This window comes from Rhyacophila brunnea, unplaced genomic scaffold, assembly GCF_057557595.1.
Source record: "Rhyacophila brunnea isolate RB1 unplaced genomic scaffold, BYU_Rbru_1.0 scaffold_2, whole genome shotgun sequence".
Lineage (NCBI taxonomy): Eukaryota > Metazoa > Arthropoda > Insecta > Trichoptera > Rhyacophilidae > Rhyacophila > Rhyacophila brunnea.
Window position 1 is genome coordinate 42,559,598 of NW_028232859.1, and position 12,881 is coordinate 42,572,478.

A 12,881-nucleotide genomic window follows, 5' to 3' on the forward strand; every position below is an offset into this window, starting at 1 on the left:
GAGCAAACCCTATTTCAAGGACTTCAAAGTCAACATGAATAATAAGAGTTTTTTGGTAGGTAAAACTCCTATCATTATTTTGGCCTGTTACCGGATGAAAATGTAGCGCCGGAAAATTTATGTGTACGAACAGGAGTGCTATAATAATATTGCTTTAATAAATGATTTCTCTTCTAAACGTATTTCAAGATTTTGTGATTAATTATTCTTATGTAGGTACCTAGATGCAAATAAAATAATATGACAAAAGGTAATAAAAAATCATTATAATCAGCTTTTTTACTGGTGTTCGGATAGTACAGTGATTATACCCAGATTTCTATAAAATAATTAAATATTAATATTTTTGTCTTCTAGATTGCTCAAAAATGTTATCTAAATAGCCTTAAATATGTTCAAGGCCGCGTCTGTCATATATCAGAACATGCTGCTCTATGAAAAAGTGTCAAATTGTCTTCACGGTAATAATTATGAAATATGTAATAATGTAATAGACTCATGTATTCGTAACTTTACATGAGATATCTTTATAAATACAGCAAACTTAATTGGCGAGGTATTACAATATGTGTAAGAATAATGACACTCACTTGTGCGCATTTATTTTTTCGTAATATTTTTCCATGTCCACTTTGCTGTGCTATCACTATTCGCTAAGAGAAAAATAATAACATTATGTATTATTGTACTATTCAGGTAAAAGTGTTGATAGAACATCCAAGATTATTATCTGCAATATTTTATCAAGGCAATCGTAACTAACAAGTGCACGATACGTTGATATATATTTTTGGAAAATAAATTATATGATGGATACACAATAATTTAACAATGTTTCGAGGCAGAGGTGACAGTAATATCGTTTATAAATGTACCGTAAGACTATTGGAAGACACTGAAATCTTAGAATGTGAATTTCATGTAAGTATATTCGTAAATCACTTTTCACAACTAAAAGTCCAGCGTAGATTAGTTTGTGTTTAATCTGTATTGGCTTATTTATTTTGTTTTTTCAAATTTTAGCCTAGCCACAAAGGAAAATATCTCTTGGATTCTGTGTGTCAGCAATTGAATTTAGTAGAAACAGATTATTTTGGCCTGCGATATGTTGATGGTGCCAATCAAAGAGTAAGCGTATTTTTCATTGGTTCTTAATAGTGAATAATACTATACTATTGTGAATTTATAATGTTGTTTTCTTTATGGATTAATATGTATTTTTTATTAATTTCAGCATTGGCTTCACATGGCGAAGTCCATCGTCAAGCAAATTAAAGGTGTGTATAATATTTTAAAAAAATATTAAAGAAAGTCACCGTTTTTGCTTCTGATTTGGACCTTCACAAAGTGTAAGCCGGCTCTCACATCTAAACTCGCCTTGTCTGCCGCACAGCTATAAATCAAACCTTCCAAGAACAGCGATCCGGTGTTGCATATGAAGACCGCGCAGATCTACCTAGCAACAGTCGCACGTAACCTTTGAAACATATAGATATTTGGATGCGGCGATCGGCGAGCCGGTATAGGAATGACCAATTTATAGGTGATTATATGCGTCCTAGCGTCTTCGACTCGGAGACCGAGAAGTATGCAACTTGTCGATTGCAACAGCAGATGTTATTTTCAAACTAAACAGTCACATTCGACCAATCTGCGGAGCTCCATTTGGCAACGTGTGTTTTGTGAATAACAGTGACATCACATTGACATATTCGACACGTTGCAGGCGAGGTGAGTTTTGATGTGAGAGCCGGCTAAACATTGCGGTAAACAATTAACTATGAACATATTTAGCATTTTTAAGTACACTATAACGATGTTTATGCATTCATATAAATTACAATCCTATAAATAATACGTAAAATGTAAACATCATTTAGGTGTTATTGATGCAGGGTAAGTGAGCTAAGAATTTCATAATTAAGACCCATTGGAGACCGAGTGAATTTTTGAAGATTACTTAAAAAGGCACACTGATTACTAAAATTGATAATATAACTCATTTATTATTCATTTAATTCAAATAAATCCTTTAAATATTTTGTAGGTAAATATTGGATTTTTCCATTATTTATTTATATTTAAGTTAATTTTGCATATCAGTGGAATGGAGAAAACATATCAAATATGGGTTTTTGTGTTTTTTTTAGCCCTTTTTATACAAAATGATAAAGGTAAAAAGTTTATGATAGAAGTAAATGATAAAATAAAACTGGAACTAAATATAATGCTCTTCAAGATATTTAGAAGATGGAAGGCCATTATATGTTATTTACTCACTGATCATTATTTTGACAAATTTAAATAAAAATAGATTTTATAAACCAAATATATCGGACTCTATATAACTAACACCATAAAATGATAACTTCAAAAAAAAAAAAATCTTTTTTTTTTTTTGGTTTTCACCATGTAGCGCATCCTTTAAGAGTGGTTCCAAGTTGACGCCGATTGTCTCCAATGGGTTTTAAATGTTATATATATATTTTAATCATACCAAAAATTTAAAAATTTGTGTTGGAATTTTCCATTAAATTGGTATAGTTTTATCTCGAGTGGCGTAGCGGTTAGTAGGGCTCATTAATATTATGTAATTGTCTGAAAAAAATTCCAATTTGTGTTCAGAGCATAGGTGTTTGTAATGTTCTTATCTTCTATCTGCGTTTTTCTTTCTTTGACAGGTTTTGGGTCAGTGGTTTTCAAACTTTGCCATCTCACAGCGCCCTTAGATTTTTCTATGGTGCCTTAAAATTATCAATTAGCGGAATGGGTTAACTTGTTCTTCACGACAAAGTTTCTTAAATTTTAATATTGTATTAGACACACCCTTATTTTCCGTTCTAAATTGACATAAAATTATTTTTCTATAGCTACTGCCGACAATATAGCTTTGCAGAGGTCTAATGAGAGAGGTTACTTTATACCCAATAATATATTTGTATAAATTAGGTAACATAAATGAAAAAATCATTTTTTTGTAACCTAATAATCCACAATATACTAATCTATTCATGATAATGTACATTAATATGATTATTGATGAAATGTATTATTTTTGTTTGATGATCAATAATTCTATGATTGTTTTACAGATGCCAGTCCAATTCTATTTAGCTTTCGAGTTAAATTCTATCCCCCGAATCCTTTGCTACTTAAAGAAGAAATAACAAGGTATCAAGTGTTTCTTCAATTGAAGAGAGACCTTTTGCATGGCCGGCTGTACTGCACACCAAATGAAGCAGCTATGCTAGGAGCTCTGGTAATACAGGGTAAATGTTTATTTATTTTTTTAAATTTATTATGAACCCTTGCTTTTCCGTAGATAGGGTGGGTATTGGCAGTTCTAATGATCATTCATGTTTATCATAATATGCAGTGGTGTGTATTTTATATTGGCATTTATGTATCGCCACCTGGCACTTCCAAAAAAAACTGTGCTTAATGGATATGAAGTAATGGATACAATTAGTTACATACGGTGTCTCGTACAATAACCTTAATGCGCTTTGTATCATAGCTAGTTTAGTATTGGTTTCCTATCGAACTCTCAAAGATGCCTTTGCCACATCTAACGGAACGGTTGAAAGATTATTATTTCAGCTTCTAAATAATCTAATCTAAATAATAAAAAAATAGTAAAATAAATATAATAAAGTAGTGAATTTAAATAAACTTTGGGACTAAAATGAAAAGGGTTGGGAAGGGAAATCTGATTGAGGGCGGCACTTTAACTAAGAATGTCACTGGAGACAATACACTGTTCAGTTTTATGGAAATGCTTCTTAACCCATCGCGCCAAATTGGCGCCGGTGTTACAGGATGCAGGACATGATGAAAATCAAAAAAATTTAATAATATTTTGGTTTTTTTAAAGTTGAAATTACTTAATAATAGATGTAGCTATCATTTTATGATGTTAGTTATATACAGTCCAATATATTTTTTAAGAAATATTTGATTTATAAAATCTATTTTTATTTAAATTTGTCAAAATAATGATCAGTTCGCTAGGTATGATGTGTTTGAGACAGTAATAAACATAAAATGGCCCTCCATCTAAATATCTTGAAGAGTATTATATTTAACTCCAGTGTTGGTATATATTCCTTTTATTATTTACTTCTATCATGGACTTTTTGTATAAAAAAAGGCTAAAAAAGCCCAAAAAACTATATTTGACTTTTTTTTTTCATTCCACTTATACACAAAGTTTACTTAAAATGTAAATACTTAATAGAAAAATACAAAACCTATGAATATTTAAAAGATTTATTTGAATTGAATGAATAATACATGAGTTATATCAATTTTAGTATTCAGTGTGCCTTTTTAAGTGTGCCTGAAAAATTACTTCTGTCTGCAATGGGTTAAGAGGAAACAGTACAATTTTTGATGTTTATATACATGGAAATATATAGAATAACATAACAGAGACAGCATTAAATCTTTAACAATTCATGCTTTCATACTAATGTGGTGAAATGATGTATATTCATTTTTGTTAATTCGGTGTGTAGGTGAACTAGGAGATTATGACCCTGCTGTTCACGTTGGCAACTATGCTTCGGAGATGAGGCTACTTTTGAGGCAGACGGAGGTGATCGACACTCGCATGCAGGAGCTGCATGGGGTCTCTGCAGCGGAAGGGGGAGTAGGCGGTCAGCCTCCCTCCGAATCTGAGGCCACATTCCTAAAGATAGCTTCCCAACTTGACACCTATGGCGTAGATCCTCATCCGGTCAAAGTAAGAATTTTCATCCAATTTCCCAATATTCATTTTCAACCCATTGTCATATCATTGAATGGAATTTAATTGTTACTCTGTGGTGTAAATCACTATGTCTATATAAAACTCCACAACTCAATATATTATAATATTACGTTTAAAAACAATCTATTAAATAAAAATAAGCCACTTGTTTAGAGCAGAGATGTTCATGAAGACCTTCAAGATAGAATATATGAGGGTCTAATTCCAAAAAGCGATAAGTCCACATTTGGTCAAAATCGAGAAAAAAATTATAAATTAAATAATTAAATTAAAAATATTCTTTGTATAATTTTACACAATATGTATTGATCTATAAATTCCAAAACACGACATAACCCTACGAAAAAAAATATTTTAAGTTTCGATTTATTACAAAAAGCGCCAAGTCCGTGTTTCATATTATTTAAAGCTTGGTTGATTTCGCGCGTGTTTAAGTCAACCAATAAGGGAACGTTCAATATTGAAAAGGGTGTCTCCCATGCTGTAGCATCTGGTAAACTCATGACAGTGCCACGGAAATATGTGTCTTATGCTGAGTAAATTAAAAAGTGAGCTACAAATAGCGCTACGTCCAATTTTATTTTGCCTATATTTATTACATTAACGAGTTTATCGGCGGAAACAAATTGCCATTTGGTTCTAATTTCGACATAGAATACAACGGAAAAAATAATCTCACGTTAAAACAAATAATTGAAGCTTGAAACATAAAAATTGTCGAAATTGAATTGTGGACTTGTCGCTTTTTGTAATTAGACGCCTCATATGTAAGTAAAACTGTAGAAATGGTCACCAAACCTAATATTAAATTTGTTTCTAGCTATTTGGATTTGCAGATTAATTTTTATAAAGCTTCATATGTTTGCCCATGAGATTTATTTGCTAGAGTTGTATGTTGATAAAGTGCCTTGCGATAGTATTTAAAGCCTAAAAGAAATTTTATGAACCATTATTATATATTTGAACAATCATGTAAAATCACAAAATAAGTTATTATACATGTTTGTATTAAAGCTCACGCCAAACGGCTATTGTAGAAGTTATAGTCAAGACTTTTTTTTCACTGGACTGTAAGAGGCGAGATAAATGCATTTTTCCATTTTTTTAAAAATGTGTCGCTTTTCCACCAAAATGGTGATATTTCACTACACTACGTAATACAATTTGGATTAAAAAAAGAATTTCAATTTTCTTATAGGATCATCGAGGGAACCAGTTATATCTCGGTATAAATCACAGTGGCATTATCACATTCCAAGGTAGCCGTAAGACTCATCACTTTAGGTGGTCAGAAGTTCATAAAATAAATTATGAAGGGAGAATGTTCATAGTTCATCTCAATTATCCAGAGGTTTGTTACATTAATGATTCTAACTTAATTTAATTAAAATTTTTTCCTATCAAATTGTCTGACGTGTTATGCATATTGTTCAAATAATGTATCTTGTGCGAGATTTTCTTTTATTTTTCTAAAAAAATGATTTTAGCAGGATCAATGTGAAAGTGATAAAAAGTGTGGCCAATAATAAAATGACATTGATGTTTCAGAAAAAGCATACGGTCGGTTTCAAATGCCCCAGTGGTTCTGCCTGCAGACATGTCTGGCGATGCGCTATCGAACAGATGCTGTTTTTTACGTGAGTGTTTTACATATTTTATGTTGTAAAAGAAAAGGGAGATAAGTCTAAAATTACTACTTTTCAGGAGAGTCAAAAGAAGATTGAGTGAAAATGATGTCTCTGTGTGGAATTTAGATTATTCAGAGGTGTTAGTTTTACTTATTCTTTTTCTCAATTACCTATTCATAAGTCATTAGGTACTATGTATAACTAATTTTTCAATTTTTAAGACTTATCTCCATTTTCCTTTTATACACAGAATTATATTGAGTGCATAGTTATAGAATGAAAGTATTTCAACTCAACCAATTTAATGACAATATGTTTTTTTCATATCACATTGCAGTATATTTGGTGCTAACTATATTATGTATTATTTTTCGGTAGTGTATGTCTAATAAATTTTGTTTTTGCAGGTTGGCATCAAGTGCTGATGCATCTGTCGTTTCTGGTGGAGGGTTCTTTTCGTGGGGAAGCAAGTTTCGGTATGTCGGACGGACTGAGCGAGAAATATTGCAAGGCGCCAACAGCGAATCGCGAGGAAGCAACGGGACCGGTGACGGTACCGGGATGAGGCGAAAGGCTTCCAGCGTGCCTGCTACTCCATCTACCCCGATGAATAGTGACTTTGGTATTAAAGATTAATAATTTACCGTATTTCTTCATATTACATCAACTTGTGTGTCAGATCTATAAAAGGACATTTTGAACGTCTCGATTTTACTGCACTCATATGAAATCATCTTGTCATACATATAGGTTTAAATAAGACATTAGCTAACACATACATAAACAGTTTTTATAGAGAGAGACATAATATAGAAAATTTGAAATTAGTTATTGTCTATTAGAATCAAAATTCATAACAAATTCCTTTAACGATAGCATTAATTTTTGGATTTTTGACCATGTCCGATCCTAAGAAGTTCATATGGGCCTCCACAGATTTTTGTTTTTATGAGAAATGGATGTTACCCACTTGCTCAACCCATTAGGTCCATACACTGACTCTAAAGATACATTGAAAAACAATATGTGTATTTGCCAGACCCAGGATTCGAACCTGGGACACATGTCGGTTTATAATGTCTTGGGTCTGGTAAATATACATATTGTTTTTGGAGTCAGACTATGGACCTAATGGCTTGAGTAAGTAGCTAACATCCATTTCTTGGAGAAACAAAATAATTTGTTGATACAAACCATCACTCTGTGGAGGCCTATATATGAATGAGGTGTCTAATTCCAATACCCGCCAAATCCACACGCAAGCAATTTTGGCAAATGGACATTCTCTGTCTAAGGAAATTAAATGCTTAAATTAAACAAATAAAAATGCACATACAGTTAAAAAGTATGAATCTTTATGATTTAACAATAAATTGCTGAAATATTTTTGTGTTTCGGTGTTGGATTTGGCGTCATTCGATGGTTACAATTCAACAATTTTTTCAGCATGATACAGGGTTACCAGCAATAATTAGTTCAAATGCAAGTTTTAGTTTTAAATATTTTTATTGAATAAAATTGATTACATACATAATAAATTATAATGACATAAAATAATAAAAGTTATAGACCAGGGTTCTCAACTGGAAACAAGGAAATTGTTACCGCCTTTTCGAATTTGTATACAAAATAACAGCTAATTCGAAAAAAAAAGGTTTTCACAAAAATTTAGTTTTTAATAAAACAATATAAGTAGGTACATAATTAGATTCTTTATCAACATTTTTCATTGCACGACGAAATGGACACGATATTCACTGTTTGAGATCTAGATCGCCATCTTACATTACCGTGCAATGCAGATCGCTCATTGGCTGATGAAGGATTTCGCGGATATAGCAACAATTTGCCGTCTGGAGATGGCGGATATAGAAAATAACTTGATACTTTCGAGTCGTTTTTCCTAGGGATATAACTGTAGTTAGGAACAAAATAAATACACAGGGCGCACTGATTCTTATTCATCGACACGAAACAACCAATACATGATTTTTTCGTGATTGTGGAGTTAGCGGGTTTTGAAAATAGATGCCTCATTTGTATTATGATCTTAGGATTGGACATGGTCTATTAATAGTAATAATTTTGTTATTGTATGCTATACGTCATGTAATTTTTTGGTAAAGTACCCACGGGAATAAATGAAAATGTTATTGCACATTTGTAATATCTTCGTTTTTACATTAAAAAATAAAATTTCAAATACAATAGTTGCATAATCATAACCTATGGGCTAATATTGTTTTTTTTTGCAATTTTTTAGGCGGAGCATATAGTAGTCTACCCCGATCTACGCATTCTGCCCCGCTTGGAGAACCGCTGGAGTCGTGTAACGGATGCGTGATGGGCCTCGGGGGGCCAGGAGATTCTACTTCACCTTATTGCACTGACCATATTTTATCGCCTGTCAGTGAGGAGCAGCGATCCAAAATGCTTTACCAAGGTTTGGGAACAGATACATTTATTTTTTGTGTGGTCAGAAATAGATCGCAAAAGGAAAATATTACAAACATTTACTAGTAGTTGTGGTTATTGATGTACTATATTATGAACTCATTTGCAAACTGTGTTAATTTGTATATTTATTTATTGTTCTATTCTGCAGATGTTTATTGAAAAATACGTGTCGCTAATCATTGTCGTAGTACATATTATAATTATATTACATTATAGTTTGTTTTATTTTAATCTTTTGAATTTCAAAATTATGATATGAAATATGAAACAAAAATTAGATGGTTTTCATGCTCCTTCAAAAAGTTATTTTGGATTTATATGGTTTCTGAGATGGATGACGATATGGTATCTATATATTTAAAACACAATCACTGCTGACGTTTTAATTATCTTTTAATTACCACATTTAAATAACACGTTAATTATATCTAACGGCCAAGTACTCCAATTGTGCTAGTCGCGGTGTTAGCACTAAATGAGTTTTAATTAAGAGGCGTATGCATAGAACAGCAAACTACATTCAAGCTAATTAATGGAAATTTGCATGCATATACCTAAACAGAGTCCATTGAATAGCGACGTCACGTCACTGACGTCATACGTGTCATGGCCTGACTAATGTTACCAACTTTTAAATTTTGATTCCTCGATAATTAATTTAAAATTTTGAAATTGTAAATAGGTGTAAAAATGTGCAAAAGGTAACCATATAAATTTAATAATCATAAATGAATAATTATCATGAACTTTAAATAATTTATTAGTTATGATATCATATTTATTTTATACTTCTAATGCACAAAAGGATAAAGTATACCCGGTAAACATTTCCATAATATGGCAATACAGCTCCGCGGGCTCATTGGTAATATTGACATATCCATCGATCCTCGATATCTATATACATTTTTAACATTTTTACCACCATAAATCCACCTATAGCCCACACATATTATCACAATAATCTATAAAACCTACAAAGGTTTCAATTCTCCCACTAAATGCTTGTTGTGACGAACTCAGACATATATTAAAGTGACACTGACAGATCACCATTATTTAAAGTTTCGTGACGTACCTATACATTTTTTATAGTTTTCTTATTCGCCTGATAAACCACTAACTGCGTTGAGTGCGGTTCGAGACTGCATGCATACGGCTCTTACTCTACATTGCAATACTGGTGATTCTTACATATTTTTCTCAGATGTCCGGTGACATATTTTGGAAAATGTTTCTACTTTAGTGTTGATACATTGTATCAATTGGATGTACATAGTATTATTTTTTCATAGTTACAGTGACAATTTATTATCATTTTCAGGTGGAACAGGAGAGCCTCACCATTTTAACGATTATTACTTCAGAGACTCGTTTGAACATTCGTCGTCGGAATCTCAATTGACAAATTTTGGAATGGAGGCTGCGGGTCGAGGTCTCGAGGAATCTTCCAGACAGTCGAGTAGCAACCACACGCCGAACAAACGTGCACTCGCTACGTCGGGCGGCGCACAAAACTCCACCGCACAAAGCAATCTACAGATAAAGAGGTTCAGCATCTTGAAAGCCTTCATCCCGTCATTTCTTTTCGTCTGCTTTTCACTCGTCTTTTTGACAGTCCTGGTGCTGGAATCCGATTGGCCGATTTTGAAAAGATTTCGACAGTGGCCGGAGATGGTTTCCCTTCACTATCATTACTATAGACCTCTGAAAGATTATATGAGGCAAACCGTAGCGAGGCTGTTTTGATTGAGCCTCATGCTTCTTTGTAATACCGAATCTAAAAATGACGTATTCTATGAATTAATCTAGTCTTCTAGAAATGTAAGAATATCATGATCATGTTGGCGATCGACATTTTCAATCATTCCATTGATGAAAACCCGTGGGCTGATTAATTTATTAGAATCAATTAAAACATGACATTCAATTATGATAATTAAAATCTGCATTTTCTTCGCTTCGCTCGCTTAGCATTGCATATTTCTTTATTTTATTCAAATAGATAGCAGCAAGCTCGTAGATGTATCTACTGATAGTCTGAAAATACTGAGTTTAAGATGTAAGGTATTTTGAATAAGTTTGTGTTGTAGTCGGAAAGGATGCTTAGTTATAATTATTGATTGTCATTTTCAAAAGATTTTCTCTTGAAAATTAGTGTTGCGTATTTGTAATGTAGTGTATGATGAGGTACATAGATGGCTAAAAAGCTTAATAAGTTACACAAAACTGATGAATATTTTTTCTATATATCTCCGCTACAAAGTTACGTAACGTACATAATACATTAATATTAATCTACCTGAACAAAGTAAAACTATTAAATTTAATATTGGTAATATTATGTTTTGTGGAACATTTTGTGAACATAAATAATTATGGTAATATATTATTAGTTTGTCACATTAGTTTGTATGTAATCTATGTGATAGTTGTCTAAAATGTCTCGAAAAAATGTTCCTTTACACTTTTGCATTATCTTCGAAAATGTGGAATATTATTGTAATTAAAGTCGAGATGTTGATTTTATTGCGTTGTTCTCCATGATATTGTAGGAAGTAGAACAAAATAATTGTTATAATATGCTGGGTCACAGGTCACAATCCTCCATTATATTAAAACATCGCACTTTAAGTTAGGATTGTATATTATACCTCGTGACAGTTTTTGTCAATTATTAAGAAATCATTGAGCGAAAATTTATCCACTGTTTCTATTTCACTGATGTCTTAAAATAATGCAAAAATAAAGTAATATTTTTTTTTTTGTTGTAAGAATAAACAATAGTGATAGCAATCTGATTGATATGGTAACATATTACTAAAATTAGTGCCTATCAATGACTGAACAATAGCAATTCATCTCGATTAATTAATTTATCGAATACATACATAAGTTGCATTTAACTTTTTATTTTGACCAAACCATCCAATGTATTAATTTATGATCATTGTATTCCTACATTAATTTAGTTGTAATAGGCTTTTTACACCTCTTCTTTTTTATGTAACGGTCGATTTGATTTAATCAATCTCTGTATTATTGAATATTATTGAAATTCACACGATACTCAATATGGACCATATTATTATATACATGGGTACTATTCATTTAACATTATATTGTGTAGGTATATCATTTAAAATTAGTGTGCATGTAATTTCTGCAATCTACAAACTTATTATATTATGTAATGTGATTTCCATTCTAATGATGCTAAACATTTAAAAAATAAGCAATGTTTTATGTGATAAAATCTATGACCCAATTAAGAAACATGAATATGATTACCTACATATTTATTTTTTATTTTTACCTATGGTGTTTTTTTAACTTATTGTTTGAATGTCTTTTTTATTTCTTTTATACTTGCTCATATTTAGTGAAGAACCAATTTTATTGAATTAAAATTTATTATTTCGCAAAATGTGGCCAAATTGAATAGACTGCCAAATTATACTGTTGACAATTTTTCTATATTTTCCAATAGGCTAATTGTTATTAGCTTGTTTTGTAATACGCGGATAGTATTCCTGATTTGTTTTTGTACAAAAAATATTCAAACGGGTGCAGTGGTCTAAGTAATCCTTTTCATTTATTGTTATATTTTATATCACCACTTTATAAAGACCATATATATATTCTATAATTAAATACTAAGACTACTATTTCACAAGCAAACAGTTTGCTTACTGATAGAGACATGTATAATTAATTAATGTTACATATTGATATATATGGAATATTACAATAATATACCATAGGACATAGGTGGTTGTGCAGAGTTCTGATCATATTACGCAATATTGTATTTTCCAGTAAAATTGACGAGTATCGAAAGATAAGCGTAGACGGGCAGTCGTCGGATTTGGTCGTTTGCTGTAGAATAAATACCAAAATAAATTTTGTAGCTGTTTAATATTGTTTGTGTAGTTACTTTACTAGTTATTTATTTCATCTAAAACAAAATGTTATGCAACATTGCATCGTGATATGCAGCTGAGTTTTTTTAGCCGTTTATTTGT

At 31.6% G+C, this 12,881-nt stretch overlaps 1 protein-coding gene across 3 annotated transcripts; it reads left to right on the forward strand.

The window, feature by feature from the left end:
• The first annotated feature begins 412 nt into the window (after window positions 1–412).
• Frmd5 (FERM domain containing) lies at window positions 413–12,406 on the forward strand. Of its 3 annotated transcripts, none has more exons than XM_085946574.1 (11): window positions 413–461; window positions 697–921; window positions 1,024–1,128; window positions 1,235–1,277; window positions 3,093–3,269; window positions 4,518–4,744; window positions 5,970–6,122; window positions 6,320–6,408; window positions 6,807–7,021; window positions 8,663–8,842; window positions 10,181–12,406. In XM_085946574.1, exons 2-11 carry the CDS (start codon window positions 832–834, stop codon window positions 10,603–10,605), a joined length of 1,704 nt encoding a protein of 567 aa, XP_085802700.1. In that variant the 5' UTR covers window positions 413–461; window positions 697–831; the 3' UTR covers window positions 10,606–12,406. The 3 variants fall into 3 exon arrangements, with proteins under 3 accessions (XP_085802700.1, XP_085802701.1, XP_085802702.1); XM_085946575.1 differs by having other exon boundaries at window positions 430–570; XM_085946576.1 differs by lacking the exon at window positions 697–921 and having other exon boundaries at window positions 430–461; window positions 10,181–12,143.
• The last annotated feature ends 475 nt before the right edge of the window (window positions 12,407–12,881 follow it).